The sequence below is a fragment of the Phyllostomus hastatus genome, unplaced genomic scaffold (genome assembly GCF_019186645.2).
Source record: "Phyllostomus hastatus isolate PE091 unplaced genomic scaffold, TTU_PhHast_1.1 phas_contig_65, whole genome shotgun sequence".
Taxonomy (NCBI): Eukaryota; Metazoa; Chordata; class Mammalia; order Chiroptera; family Phyllostomidae; genus Phyllostomus; species Phyllostomus hastatus.
In genome coordinates, this window is record NW_025333932.1 from 1,289,333 (window position 1) to 1,304,847 (window position 15,515).

A 15,515-nucleotide genomic window follows, 5' to 3' on the forward strand; every position below is an offset into this window, starting at 1 on the left:
GTAAATGATTTAATAAGAATACCTGTGTCTTTATATAACCATATAAGTAACAAGTGTTTTCATATATCACTTTAATATGCGGTATTTCCTATGTAAAATGTTTCCATGTTCTCAAACTCCTTCGGGAATAATTTTATAAAACTTAAAAGCAGGGAGTGGGTTATGCAGTCTTTTCAGCCCCAGAATTCCCTAAATGTCAAGTGAGTTCCAGGAAAGTGTTACGTAATAAGAAAGTATCACAAAGAAAGTGTTGTCCTTTGCTCTTCAAATTCCAGTTTTTAATTGACTACTGCAATATTTTAGTTTTACTAAAGTAATGTCTATCCAATAAATTCATTGTTTTAGTTAATAAAAAAAAGAATTTGCTTTGCCCTGGATCAAAGGTGGAAACTTCTGTGCAGTAATTAAAAGAAAAAAACAAAACACCTTGCTTCAAAAACAGCAGCATTGGCCTGGCTGGTGTGATTCAGTGGATTGAGTGCCGGCCTGTGAATCCAAAGGTTGTTGTTTCACTTGCTGATCAAGGCACATGGTGAAAGGCAACTTATCCATATGCCTCTCAGGTACCAATGTTTCTCTCCCTCTGTTTTTCCCTCCCTTCCCATCTTTGTAAAAATAAATAAAACCTTTAAAAACAGCAGCATTCCATTATAACTCAAAGCAGCACAGTCTTCTTTATAATCCCTTTCATTTTATTTTAATTTGCTATTTTTAGTATAAAAAACTTTCTTTAAATGCATATATACCCAGACATGCACAGACACATACTTACACACACACTAGCACACTTTTACTCAGTGCTTTTACCTTGCAAAAGTCTTTGTGATTATTTGTTCACTTCTTTATTTGGAAAAGTTAGAAAGACATTAGGTCTTTTAGGTCTTTCCCTTCCTTCTATAAGAAAATCACTTTTTAAAAGGATGAGGCAATTTAAGTGACTATAGATTGCCTGGTAGCAAGTTATTGAACAACCAAGACTAGAATTTAGAATCTTATCATTATACTACACTGAAAGATCTAAGCAAGGTTTGTATATCTTGGGTAACTCCTCCTTTAAATACGTGTGTATCAGACATAGTATCAAAATTAAACTTTTTCTCTGTGCGTTTAGGAACAGAATCTAGTTCTACACAAGTAAATGCTGACTGCAAGATGTCTCTTTGCATTGTGAAGGTTTTCTAATGTAATACTGAATGTTTTACATTCTGTGTATTTATTCATTGCCAGTCTTAACAGAGTTTTCAAAGGCTGAAATGCATAATACAAAGAATTTTTACCAACAAAGTTAAAATGTTCACATTCAAATGCGATTAGAAAATACACAACAGTTTATAGACCTGTCTAAAAGCTTTTGCCAATGCATTAAACAATTTTGTTTAAAGCATGACAATAGTAGTTATTACTAGTTATCATAGATGCCACAATATTATGAAATTTCATTAATTTTTTTGAGAACATTTGTTTAGTTGTTACAATGCATTTACCTTCAGTACTAGGGTACCTTTTTCTTATTTATTCATCCAACATATCTTCAGATGCTAACATGCATTAATTTAAATTTTACCTTATTGTTAAACATCCATGTAGTACTTACTTTGTGCCAGTCCCTATTCTAAGCAGTTCATGAACAATTAATCCTCATTTTATCCTCACAAAGCTCTCTGAGATCACTGCTATAATTATCTTCCACTTTACACAGGGGGATACAGAGAAGTTACACAGTATGTTCAAGGATGCACAGCTAGTTGTCTTCCATAACTAGGATTCATCTCCAAGCAGTTCAATTTTCAAATTTGTGCTCATAAGTAATGTACCATGCTGCATGGAGCCTCGGACTTACAGAAAGAAGCTGGGGAATTACCTGCTGATTAAACAGATTATTATCTTGTCTCTTACACTGATTTAGAAGCACTATGCAAATTACCAACTGCTCCATGCCTTACTTTTCCACTTTGTGAAATAGAATGGATAATATTTGCCACCCATTTCTCTTCCAAACAACAGTAAGAATGGAGAAAATTTACCTATCTGCTATGTGTATGTTTTTGTGCCTTGAAAGACTCAGGCAGCAGTAAGGCTAGAGGAGACCAACATCAATGGACCTTAAACATGCAATGAGACCACAACAATTCAGTATAATTAACGATCTCTTTCAATCTGAATGAGTGTGAATTATAGGGACAGAGCTTTGGAAACCTCAACTTCCTTTTATTTGAACTTTCTTCCCATATAATTTTGAACTGTTTTTTTAGCTGATTTAGAATTTGTTTATATAAAATAATAACTCAACTGAAATGTTGTCTAGGGCTTAAATTATGTGATCTAATAAAAATGTCTAATTGTAGATCTGCTAAATGAAAATGCTTTCTTGTTACATACAGCCCTGCCTCATTGCTATTAAATATGATATAATGACCTGATTAGGGATGACACTAGAAATTTCGTGCCAAGCATCCTTAATCCATCTCTGCCTATCACTGTCTTTGCTTAGTCCCTACAAATCCCAGCAGGTCCTTCATTAGCTATAGAAGGCAGGGAAATAAATTCAAAATAGGACCCACCACTGTTACCAGCAACAGCAAACAAGTGGTCCAAGCATCTATGTCATGTGACCTTGAGCAAGTCTACAATGTTGTTCAGTCTAAATTTCCTCTTCTAAAAATTGAGGAAAATAACAAAGGCTGCCTACCTCCAGGATTGTCGTGAGGATGAGATGAATTAAGGTACGTGAAACCGCTTTGTAAACTGTACTCTATGGTTACAAAGACATTAAAACTAAAACTCCCCCAAAGAGTCCTGGCCAAGTATTTCAGTTGGTTAGAACATCATCTGGATATGACAAGGTTGCAGTTTGATCCCAGGTCAAAGTCCACATAAGAATCAACCAATGAATGCATAAATGCGTGGAACAAATCAATGTTTCCTCTCTCTCTCTCTCCTCTCTCTCATCAATAAAAAAAATCTCCCAAAGATAGAAATTTGCTTACGCATTATATTCACATGCAAAATTTTTCATCATGTAGATTCTTGGCCTGGACTTCCATGTTTAATGAGTTAAGAAAAGCAATAGGACTTGGATTAATCCTCAGAAAAGGTGGGATTTCAGATGCCTAATGATTGGAGACTGAACTCCTGGTGAAAGAGACGGTGAGAGAGCAAGTACAAGCCTGAAGTCAGATGATCACACCACCTGCACAGATGTGTCTGGGGTGAAAACTGAGTATTTGTTGAGGTTTATGGAGATAACTTTAGTGCCTTACCTTAAAGGGAGATGACCCTTATCACTTGGTCTGAAAGGAAAACCATTATAGTATCTATAAGGACTGCTCTAGGGATATAAAGATGACATGAACCGAAGATTTTGTGTTACTCTTAAAGAGTATTTACAAAGTTGTTGACAAGGTCCAAAAAATGGACAGGGAAGAAAATTCGGGTAATGGAGGTCAGCTGAAGACTGACTGCAAAGGAATCCAGTCAAGATTCCTACATTTTCTCTCCTTTTTAGAAAATTTGGAAGCCAGCTCAAGTACACTTTCAAAATCTGATTTAATATGCTTGTGGTTAAAGCAGCACAGAGCTGCCGGGAGTGGTCTGCCCTGTGATCTATTAACTTTGATAACTTTCATGATCACAGAGTGCACACCTTGCCCTAACCAAATACCTGACAAAATCCAGCCCTGCTGAGCTGGGAAACTTGGCAAGCCAGAGTTTTGGGGGTGGAAAGACAACCTATTACCTCTACTAGAAAAAAAAAATGTCTCAAACCGCTTGGCAGACTGATACCAGCATCACCTTTACATGCCAGAAAAAAATTATTACCCTAGAACGGGCCCTTAGAACACCCAGTTGGAAGTGAACAAATCAGGGAGGAAAACTAATGACTGTATTGCGCATTCCTCCGAGGCAAGGGCCATGTCTGCTCTCTTTTGGGTGGGAGTGCAAGTGGATATGCTGCTGATAAGGCTGTCTCTGGTCAGTTGTAGATACAACTCTGCAACGAAAGCCTGGGGCTACTCTAGGGTGTAAATAAAGTGGGAGGAGAGGTCAGCAGGAGTGGGTGCAAGGACGCCACGGCGCTATTGAAATTCAGTTTCAAGTGGAGAGGCATCTGTGAAGGGAGCGGGCAGGACGGTGTGGGCTGTGTGTGTAATTTGTCTCAGGGAAGCCTCTCCCTTACCCCCAAGGCTCCCCTACCCCGGGAGCCTGGGGTGCCCTAAGCCAGAAAATAAAGGGAAGAAGCACACCTTTCTACCAGGGACCACAGCGGGGGCTGTGGGGCGGGCATGTAAGAAACACTCCCGGGGACAAGTTTCTGAGCAGGAAAGTGGACCGGGAACAGCACATTTCCTGCTTTGCCTGTGCAAACCCCACGCAGAGCCAAGCGGGAACAAGGTTACGGTCGAGGAGTCGCCGGCTGCCAGGGCCGGGTTTGGGGGCTGCCTGGAGGAGTCGGTGGACTGTGGAGGAATGCGGGCGGAGAGAGTGGGAGAGGGTGTGAAAATGGAACGCACGTCTCTCAACCTGTTTCGCAACAAGCGTCCCCAAAGCCCAGCTCCCCGAGACCCTTTTTCAGCCCCGGCGGGAGAAGCAGCAGCTGCCCAGGGGTAGGGTCGAGGCGCTCGGCCCTCGAAGAACGAGGGGCTCGGACTCTGCGTGGCCTTCCCGGTGTGGGGTGCCGGGTGCGGCGCCGCGGGGTCCGCGGAGCGGAAGGTCGATATCTACAGGACCACTCCTTCCTCCCCACCTCTCCCATTCTGCCCTCGACCTTCGACCTCGCAGCTCGGACACTTAGAACAACCAGCGGCTCAGGGACTGGGAGGAGATGAGAAAGTTATCCGGAGACTCCGCGCCGCCGCACAGTCGGCCCGCCGGCGCGCTGTGCGAATTGGCGGTGTCCTGCTGCGCGGCCCTACCTGAGAGGTGCGGAGCCCCACCGTGGTCTGCCGCACACTGCCTCCCGCTTGGCTCCTGGAGGCCGCCCAAGACGCGCGATTTATACGTGCGAAGACCTTATTGTTGTTCTTTGTCCTAAAGACACCATTGTCTATTCTACTGCGGGCCTTCCGGCGTTTCTCCGGAGTTTTCGGCGCGCACTCTCTTCCCCTCCCCCACGGACTTGCTCTCCAGGACCAACCTGCATCTATCTGGGTGCCCTCGGCCTTCCCTATGGACTTGAGTGTCCTTCATCCGGCTCCTGCTTCCTGAGCATCGAAAACACAAACGCCTGCAGGAAATCATCCAGCCTTTGCCTGGTCACTCAGAGGCCTGGGAAAAGCGCCGTTTTGACTTCGGTCTAAACCACAGCTCGTCACGTACCCGGGTAATTTCTGCGCTTGCCGGCCAAAGGTCCTAAGTGGTAACGGGCACAGCTTCTTGAGCGCTAGACGTTTCCTCACCCAGCCTTTCAAGCCTTGGGCCTGGCCTAGCGATCTTGAGTACGATTAGTAGTAGCCCGGAGCCCTGAGATCCTGGACTGTGCCATGCGAATCCGGACGGCTATGCGATGGGGTGTACAAGGCTCTTGTGAAAGTTGCTTGTATCACCCCCTACCTCAACCCCTACCACCCCACCCTCCACCCCCCGTAAATATCTCCTGTTGAGAAAAGCAAGGCTTGCAGGAAGCCACTCCGGATGTTTGCTGCTTTTTGTGTGGCATTTGTGGCTGGCTCTGATAACGTTCCGAGTTCCACTTCCAACACCGTATTTAGTAAAGAGACCGAAATAAAAACAGTCCACACACTGAAACTGGTTTGCGGTGCTGCAGCCCCCAACAGCCTCCCCCATAAATATATGATGAATGAATGATCATTACAAGAAATCAGATCTAGGTAACTATGTAAAATGGACTAGTCTTGGAAAGGTACGATGATTCCTTCCTGGCAACTATAAGTAAATTGCTGTGTTATAACTCCCTGGGAAACTGTTATAAGAAGTAGGGGGAGGGGCTCTAAAACTTGACGCTCCAACTGCATAGATGCAGTGTTCTCACCTGATTTCCCAGGAATCTTACCCAACAAAAATCAGTAGTGAGAACTCAGCAACAAGTGCAAATAATAATGGGAAGCCCAGGTTTTCTTCCTCATCAGTTTCTCAACTCTCTTGGTGTCTCTCTGTGCAACCGGGCGAAGGAGACAGAAGCCAGGATGAAGAAAGTGTACAAGGGCAAATAGGTGTATATACACTTTCTTTGATTCACACCTAGATTGTTTTCTATTTTATTTTTTACAGAATTAGATAAGACAGATAAAAAGGATTCTGGAATTGGCATTGTTTTTGTTTAGTGTTCGATCTTTATTCTAAGAAAATACCTATTACTTCATAGAAATGTTTGCGCTAATAGAAAATTCTACATTAAGATATTTAAAAAGGCATTTATTACTATCCAGAAAAGTCAGAGAAGATCGCCAAGAATACATCAATGATGGAGGCACTAGGGCATTAATTTGTTCTCTCTACTCCTATAGTTTCCTTATTATATAACCATTTGCAGTGCAATTATGCTTAATTTTCAAGCCCCTTTTTCAGAAAAAAAGCTTTAAAGGAAAATTAGATGATCAAGTTAAATTTGTTTAAGATCAACTGATCCAAAGCCACCATCGCTTCTCTAAGATTTCCTTAAGCAGATTAAAGGTTTTTTTCTTGTCTGAACAGGAGAGATTCAGAAACTGCAACCACTTTCTCAATTTTTCCCCTGAATGAAGACTGGCAACTACTTCACAGATCCTCACACAGTTAAAGCCAGTTGTTTTGTTTGTTTGTTTGTTTTAAACAAGTGTGTAGTTCTTTGGAGGAATGGCAATATCAGAGAAACTGAAGGCCAGCCATTTCCAAAGCTCCTTTTCTTTATTTTTATGGATGCCACGAATAAGCAGGACTGACAGATTACTTTGTCATTGTAATATCACCAAAAAGCTGCAGCATTTACCTCCCGGATCCCTGATATAAGCCTTAGTTTTTCATCACCCCTGCACAATAAACAAAGAAAATCTGTTCTGGAGATATGATGCATTGATTTCTTTGTAACACTATCTAATTATGCAAAAATGACTGCTTTCATTGCCTTAGAAAACAACACAAATAAACACAACTTAATGATTAAGAGCTCCAAGTCTGAAGGCACACTACCAGAGAGGAGCTCCATTCCTTACTGCTGTGATCTCTGGCAAGTTCCTCAACCTCTCTGTACCTGTTTTCTCTCTTGTAAAATATCAAGTATTTACCTCAGGGGGTTATAAGGATAATTTGCTGTTGGGATGGCTCTGCGAACAATGTGTGACATGCTGTGCCACATATGAAAAATTTTCTCAGATTTAAGCACAAATTTAAATTTAGATTGTTTTCTATTTTATTTTTTACAGAATTAGTCAGATAAGACAGATAAAAAGGGTTTTATCTCCTTTGAAGAAGCATATATGAAGAAGCATATAGGAATCCCTAAATTTGTCAGGATAACCACCTTAAACTGTGCTTAAAAGTTATAGTTGTTTTGCTGCTCAAAAGGATTGCTGTTTTTTCTAATAGATGGGTATTTAGATAAATATTGCTGTTTGTCAAACAAGCAAAATATAATCAAAGACACTGAAACTGAGAACAGGCTGGCAGTGACCAGAGGGGAGAGGGGAGGAAATTTCAGGGGAAAAGGGTGAACGGTTTGCAGGAACAAGTATAAAGGACACATGGACAATAACAAGGGGAGGGGGCAGGTGGAAACAGGAGGGAGGTGGGAGGGCGAGGGGAGTGGGATGGGATAGGGTAAAAGGCAGAAAACTGTACTCAAACAACAATTAAAATAAAAAAGATTGCTGTTTGTAGTAACATTTTAGAATTCAGAACTAAGTCTTGCTTATTTTGCTGAACACATACAAGAAAACTTTGTTTGCTATACATTCATGTACAAATTTTCAGTGGTTAGTTCTTGTTCTTGCACAAAGGCTTTAAATTCTTCAGGATGACAGGATATTGGCTACAGAACGTCATTCCATATTTAACCTTGTTTTAGAAGTTATAATTTACCTAGGACACAGCATTTTGAATATGATACAACAAGCAAGTTGAGTCTTTAGGGGAGAGAATTTTTTATTTATTATCAAGTGTCTATTGCACTCGATAAAATACGTTTGAAGAACACACCCGTGGCGTTCCTTGATCTAAACTAGGTCACCCACCACTAAAACACCTTTAGCTCCCCTAATCGGATGGACGCTTAGTGTGTTGATACGAACTACCGTACCCAATTACTTCTATCCAACACCCCAGAAGGTTTCTCAGGAGTCCTTCTCGATACCAGAGGACGTGGAGCCGGTGTTCTGCTCCAGCCAAGTTTTTGCTCCGGCAGGTGTAGCTTTTGGTGTGGGGACAGAGAAGGGGAAACGGGAGGGCGTGGGATAAAGCTTGGACAGAGGACTCCGGTGGCGGGCTGGGCGTTGGCCTAAAGACTCTGGCCTGGCCCGCCCCCGCTGCTCTATTGGTCACAGTGGAGCAGAAAAGGCCCCGCGGCCCAGAGGTGTCCGCAGTGTCACTGGGCCGGCGGGGGCGCTGGCTACGTGGTGGGCTGGGCCTGGTCTGGAACGCCGGTGGCAGGTTAGCCTCCGAGACACTGGAGCGACCCGTTTGGCATCTCCCTGCCTCCCTCGCTCCTCACCCCCTCCCCCCAGGTCGGGGGAGGCGGCGAGTCCGGCTGAGGGTTGTGGGGCGCGGGGCAGGTCTGGAGAGCCATGAGCAGCCCGGATGCGGGGTACGCCAGTGACGACCAGAGCCAGACCCGGAGCGCGCTGCCCGCGGTGATGGCCGGGCTGGGCCCCTGCCCCTGGGCCGAGTCTCTGAGTCCCCTCGGGGACGTAAAGGTGAAGGGCGAGGCGGCGGCGAGCAGCGGGGCGCCGGCCGGGGCCACCGGCCGGGGCAAGGGCGAGTCTCGCATTCGGAGGCCGATGAACGCCTTCATGGTGTGGGCCAAGGACGAGCGCAAACGCCTCGCGCAGCAGAACCCGGACCTGCACAACGCCGAGTTGAGCAAGATGCTGGGTGAGTCCGAGTTCGGAATGCAGAGTAGTAGGAATCGCGGAGCAGCCATCCTGAACCTAAAAGGGTGCGGGTACTGCGCCCAAGGCCAGGGGCATGCTGCCTCCACGTCCTTCCTTGGGGCCCTCCGTTACCCTTCTGCTCCCGCAACCCCGACTCTCCCTACAAGCTTTTTAGCTTCTGTCATCGGTGCCCGAATTATTTGGGTGACCGGGACACGGGTACAAGGGCACCGGTACAAGGGCCCTGGGGAGGCGGTTTCCCGGTCGTCTCAGTGGTGGTGAATACACTGCAGGAGCGGAGCTGGGCTGGTCGTGGCTGTTCCCCGACTCCTTTCCAGGGTAGGGGACTTTTTTTTTTTTTTAGTTCTTAGAATGACCGGGAGTGTGAGCGGGGAAGCCTCTTTTAGGAGGCTAAAAGCAGGGGTGATGCCCTCAAAAAACCCTAGATCTCTTGTGTTTCCCAAGTACTGGGACTCCACTCTGCCTCCAGAATTCCACACTTTACTTTTTTAACTTGATTCCCTTACCCCTTCTAGTTGCACAGTTGTAGGTCGGAGGGGAGAGGTGGGGCCTGGGAGCGGAAGCTCCGATAGTAAGTCCCGCGACCCTCTCCATCTTCCCGGGGCAATGCAGGCAAGTCGTGGAAAGCGCTGACTCTGGCGGAGAAGCGGCCCTTCGTGGAGGAAGCCGAGCGGCTGCGCGTGCAGCACATGCAGGACCACCCCAATTACAAGTACCGGCCGCGGCGGCGAAAGCAGGTGAAGAGGCTGAAGCGGGTGGAGGGCGGCTTCCTGCACAGCCTCGCGGAGCCGCAGGCCGCGGCGCTGGGCCCCGAGGGCAGCCGCGTGGCCATGGACGGCCTGGGCTTGCCTTTCCCCGACCAGGGCTTCCCGGCGGGCCCGCCGCTGCTGCCCCCGCACATGGGTGGCCACTACCGCGACTGCCAGGGCCTGGGCGCGCCCCCACTCGACGGCTACCCGCTACCCACGCCCGACACGTCACCCCTGGACAGTGTGGATCCGGATCCGGCCTTCTTCGCCGCGCCGCTGCCCGGGGACTGTCAGGCTGCCGGGCCCTACAGCTACGCACAGGCCTCTGACTACCCTGGGCCCCCGGAGCCGCCCGTCGTCCCGGGGCACCCCAGGCTCGGTCCCCAGCCCGCAGGCCCCGCAATGCCCGGCCTCCTGGCGCCCCCCAGCGCCCTGCACGTGTACTACGGCGCGATGGGCTCGCCCGCGCCCAGTAGCGGGCGCGGCTTCCAGATGCAGCCGCAGCAGCACCCGCCGGGTCCCGGGCAGCCGTCACCTCCTCCCGAGGCTTTGTCCTGCCGTGACGGCGCGGACGCCAGCCAGCCTGCTGAGCTCCTCGGGGAGGTGGACCGCACAGAATTCGAACAGTATCTGCACTATGTGTGCAAGCCCGAGATGAGCCTCCCTTACCAGGGACATGACTCAAGTGTGAATCTCCCTGACAGCCACGGGGCCATTTCTTCCGTGGTGTCCGATGCCAGCTCTGCGGTGTATTACTGCAACTATCCTGATGTTTGACAGGTTCCCAGTTCAGCCCAGCCTGCAGGCCAGAAGCACAGTGTTACACACTTCCCGGAGAAGCTAAGGTTATCCTTAGCTTCATATTGTTTTGTTTTGTTTTGAAGTTGTCTTGGCATATAATTTATGGTAATTTATTTTGTCTGCCACTTGAACAGTTGGGAGGAGAAAAATGTGAGGTTTTGTTTTAAGATTTCTTTAGATAATTGTTTCCCACAGTGTCATTGTCAAAAGCCCGTTTCCAAGTTCCAAGTTTACCAGTTTTGAGTGTCCCAGAAAAACTTGCTCCATTTTCTAAAAATTTATTGATCAAAGAAATTTTCTCTTCGGGTGTGATTTTTCAATCTTAAAAAAATAAAATCTGGAATCCTACTTTTTCGCATGTTAGTGCCTCTGTCAGAAACGCCATTTTTTTTTTGAGACAGATGTTAAGTGTTAATAGGATTAGACATTTTAACGGTGACATGTAGCACATAGATCCTGTAAATTTCTCATTTTCTCAAAGTAGTAGACCTAAGTGACTTCAATGAACATTAGGATATCCAAGTCTGATGTAATAGTTTTTGCTAGGAAAAAATCCTCATGAATGAGCCTGTTACAAAGGATCATAGTTTGTAAAAAGTTATGGTCAATCTTAACACTTTAAATATATTCAATTTTACTACATCACTCACTTCTATCAGAAGAGAACAGTCAAGTAATTTTGGTTTTCTAGTTGTTTGTTGAATCTTGAGACCTGCTTAAAGAGGCTTTTGGTTTTTCTTTATCTTGTCATCTGTATTTCACTAATAGTGTTTATATTCCCTCTCAACAATGAACTTGTCTTTGAAATCCTCACATGTCTACACCTTAGGAAGTAGTGTTACTGGGCTGAAAATAATTTCAAGGATTCACAGGAATAAAATGTGCATTTAGCCTTGACTTTCAATGAACCTTAGCATCTATAATTTCATTAGGATATTTTGGTATTACAGGCTAACTGCATATGTAGCTGATTGCATTTCTTGACTTGTATGTAGTGTGCTTTACAGATTCAACTAAAGCTACAGCCCTAAAACATCACTGTCCTGCCATTCTAGGGAAGAAACTGAGTCACAGGGTTGTGAAGTAGGGGGTCAGCCCTGCTACGTGCTGCAGCACAAATTACAGTGTCCCTTTCCATCACATTGTGCAAATTGAGACATAAATGGAAACAGATGGCCTGTAATGGGCACTTCTTGTGCCAAGTGATTTGTCAATGCCATTTTGTACTGAGTTAAACTTGATCAATCCCATGAGCCTAGGTGCTATTCTCCCCACTATGCAAGTGAGGAAAGATGACAATGAGCCCTCACCTGTCACATATGGTGAAAACTTGGTGCTATAAGTTTTAACAACATTTGTTCACTGTTTTCCTTTGTGCCAGGGTGAATCCATAGGCACTGGGAGAAGTTCTATCCTGCTGGTGAGAAACTATATAATTTTCTATACTGATACATTTCTGTAGATAAAAGGAAGGAGTAAGAGGATAGCTTAAAGCATTTGTGTTAAAGAGGGATACTCAGCTGAAATGGTTGGCTAGATTCTCTTGAGAAATTGTATGTTTTGTAGAAAATGTTCTTGGATATTTGGAATCTTCAGGACAAAGTTTCAGGAAGGAAAGGCAAGTGTATTTTGGTGGGGGTGGGGGCTCTAGTGCTCTACTTTTTTCCACATTTTTTTTCTCTGACCCCAGACAGGTTCTCTTTCCAGCCCTAGTTCCTACCTCAGGATGTCCCAAGAGGCCTCACTTGCTCAGGTTCAAGGCCGAGTTGCCAGTTCAGATCACACTGAGCATTTTAGTGCATACTTGGTAGGCCCAAGGAGATTCATTTGTACCCTTGGCTGCTACCTCTAAACAAAATAAATAGGGGAAGGAGAATAAAGAATGCTTAAGAGGAAGAATAAAAAAATCCTGTTCACATTACATTCTTAAGTACTTATTAGGTCAAAGTGGGAAAATAAGAGTCAAAACTTTAGGCATTCCCAATGCCTTTCACCCCAGTAGAGGACAAATTAGTCTTCCCAATAATTTGGGGGGGGGGGAATCAGAAGCATTCAGCTCATTTCTTCTCTTCTGACTCAGAAGAAGCGATCTCAACAATTAAAAATGAAAAAAAAGAAGTGATCTCAAATTACAGCTAACGTGATTACGTTTGTTCTGCTTTGGGAACAAACACATAAAAGACAACACTGCTTTCCTCCCTATTTCTGCTTCTGAAATACTTTAGAAGTATGTCGGGGGGGGTAAAAATTTGGGCAGCTCTCACTGAGTTCTGAGCACTCCTAGATGTCTTGCTTATTTGAATTCACCTTATATGATAGTCTGAGGGAAGCTAGGAGTCCCTTCCCCAAAAGCATGCATATGTACATATACAACATTTCATTAATTTTAAGCAATTCATGACCCCTTTTAGCTCATCCAAGGGTTACAGGAATCTGAAGCCCTCAGATTCAGAAACCCTAATGATGAATGTTTGTTGGGAAGCATGGCACCCAAATATGAAAACAAAAAGCCATTTTCCCTATATTTAAAAACAAGGATATCTCAAGAACTCTTTCATAATATTCAGTTCTCCCTTTTTGAGACATGGGAATTAACACACATGGGGAGTTGTATGACCCTCTCTTCAAGTCTAAAGGAAACCCATGATGCCCTGCCAAGATGAATGTGTGGTCTTTTCTGTTGTGCATTTGTGGTGGTAGTGGTAGGCAGTCTCCAAGGTTGGCCCCATGAACCATACCTTGGGTATTTACATCCTTGAATAAACTCCTGCCACACTGAATCTGGATTGGACTTGGTACTCTAACCCAACAGAATGCAGTATAAGTGGTGCTGTGCCAGCTCCAGGCCCAACCCTTAGGAAGGCTGGGCAGATTGCATTGCTTGTACTTTTGAGAGCCCTGAGCTACTGTGTAAAAGGTCCAGTTACCAAGGTGGGGAGACCATGTGGAAAGCAGAAGAGAGGCCTTGTGGCTCCCTGAAAGGAGAGAGGGCTTGGTCTTCCTGACAGCTGACTCCCACCTGTTGTGTGTCTACTTGTAACCATCTGATTGGAACTGAAGAGAGGCCAGAAGATTAAATGCTCAGATTAGCTCAGGCAATTCACAGTGGGGAGAGATTAAAAGGGGGAAAAAAGACGGTCGTTTTAACCTTAAATTTTGGGATGTTTTGTTATATAACAACAGTTTACGAAACAATTGTTCTTACATGGCCCTCTTTAATTTATTTATTTTTAGAGAGGGAAAGGGAGGGAGAAAGTGAGGGAAAGAAACATCAACATGTGGTTGCCTTTCACTGGCCCCATACTGGGGACCTGGCCCACAACCCAGGCATGTGTCCTGGCTGGGAATCGAACTGGCAACCCTTTGGTTCTCAGGCTGGTGCTCAATCCACTGAGCCACACCAGCCAGTGTTCCCTCTTTTATTTTTAAGTATAAGAAGGTGGGCACCAATGGAAAAGGGCTTTGAGAGCCTGTCAGAGACACCAACATAGCTTTAAAGTGAAGGATAGAATGTAAAACTTGGACTCAGGTTAGCTGACTCTGTGATATCACTAAATGCACAGACTTCTCAAGCAGACTCAAATGAAGTGACCACAGATACCAGCTAGCAATTTTTTAAATATTAAACTTGTCTCATTTTTAAATAGTTTTATTTAGGAACCAAACACATAAAGGATTGTTCCTCTCACCATCTTTCCATCTCAGATATACTTTAGTAATGTGGCAGGGGGTAGGAATCCAGCCCTTTCAAGAGCTGAGATGTCCTTACTCCATGTCAGCATAAAGTCTACACACCTAGAGGGTCCCAGAACAGTAAGTAAGAGGGTGTTTTCCTTCCCACTGAGACACTGACTACTTCTCTGTTAAAGCTACCAGGTTGTGTCTGATACATTACAAATAAACTTGTAAATTACTCATACAATCTACTAAGAGATATCACAATGAAACTGTATCTTTGATTTATTATTTTTACCTCTGAATATTACTGTACCTTTAATTTGAATCACATTACAAAACACGTCAACTTTCTCTTTAAATTTGTGCGGATATCAGGAAAAGCGCATATAAGCCAAAAAGAATTCAGAGAAATGGATTGGGATACGATGAACCACTTTCGATCATCTCCATCTAACCTTTTTAAATGTCCATTTCATTTTGAATATTCATAACTATTATAGATGTTCAACATTCCTTTCCACCACCCTTTCTTCTTTGATTTGTTTTGACAGTTCTGGACAGGGATAGAGATTTTTATACCCTTTATTTCAGCATAGATTTAGTCTTCCAGCTTATATGGTGTGTTTTTTTGACAGAATATTCACCTGGTAGTTATGTCCCTACCCATCCGCATCTGTAATAGGACAAGGAAAGTTAGGCTCTGGTTCCTCCACATGATAAGCTTGGGGGCAGATTGAGCTTTCTTCAGGTAGCACTTATTCCTATCCCTACCTTCCTTCTAGTGAGAAAATTGCTGTTTGTTTTTTTCTGAATTATTAGACAACTTTGTGTGACTCAGCAATTCAATCTGCACCATTGTGCTCACACACAATGTAGAACCCTTACCACTGGCAATTCTCATAGTTTTATTCAAAATACTGGATGTTAAAAATTCTTAACATGGTATAAAACAATATTTAAATGGTAAAACAATATTCCTTAGTGCACTATAAAATTTCTTAGCACTAGTGTACAGCAGGTGTTAAATAGTTGTTGCTGTGAAAATGATAATGTTCCTGAGTGTCAACTTTGTCAGTAGCTCAGGTCCAAACAACAACTTGGCTGAATTAAAAAAAAAACTTTAATCTTATTCTTACTGAAGACATTTTAGCTTTGAGGATTTTGTTTCCACTGTAGCCAAAGTTTTAAACACTTTAACAAATTCATAACAAATATTCCCAATACTACTGTTGCTCAGAAAGATGAT

The 15,515-nt window shown here is 44.2% G+C and overlaps 1 protein-coding gene across 1 annotated transcript; it reads left to right on the plus strand.

The window, feature by feature from the left end:
- The first annotated feature begins 8,525 nt into the window (after positions 1 to 8,525).
- On the plus strand, positions 8,526 to 10,939 carry SOX17 (SRY-box transcription factor 17). The gene is made up of 2 exons (XM_045849464.1): positions 8,526 to 9,021; positions 9,654 to 10,939. The coding sequence occupies exons 1-2, from the start codon at positions 8,715 to 8,717 to the stop codon at positions 10,565 to 10,567; spliced, it is 1,221 nt and encodes a 406-aa protein (XP_045705420.1). The 5' UTR covers positions 8,526 to 8,714; the 3' UTR covers positions 10,568 to 10,939.
- Positions 10,940 to 15,515: the final 4,576 nt, after the last annotated feature.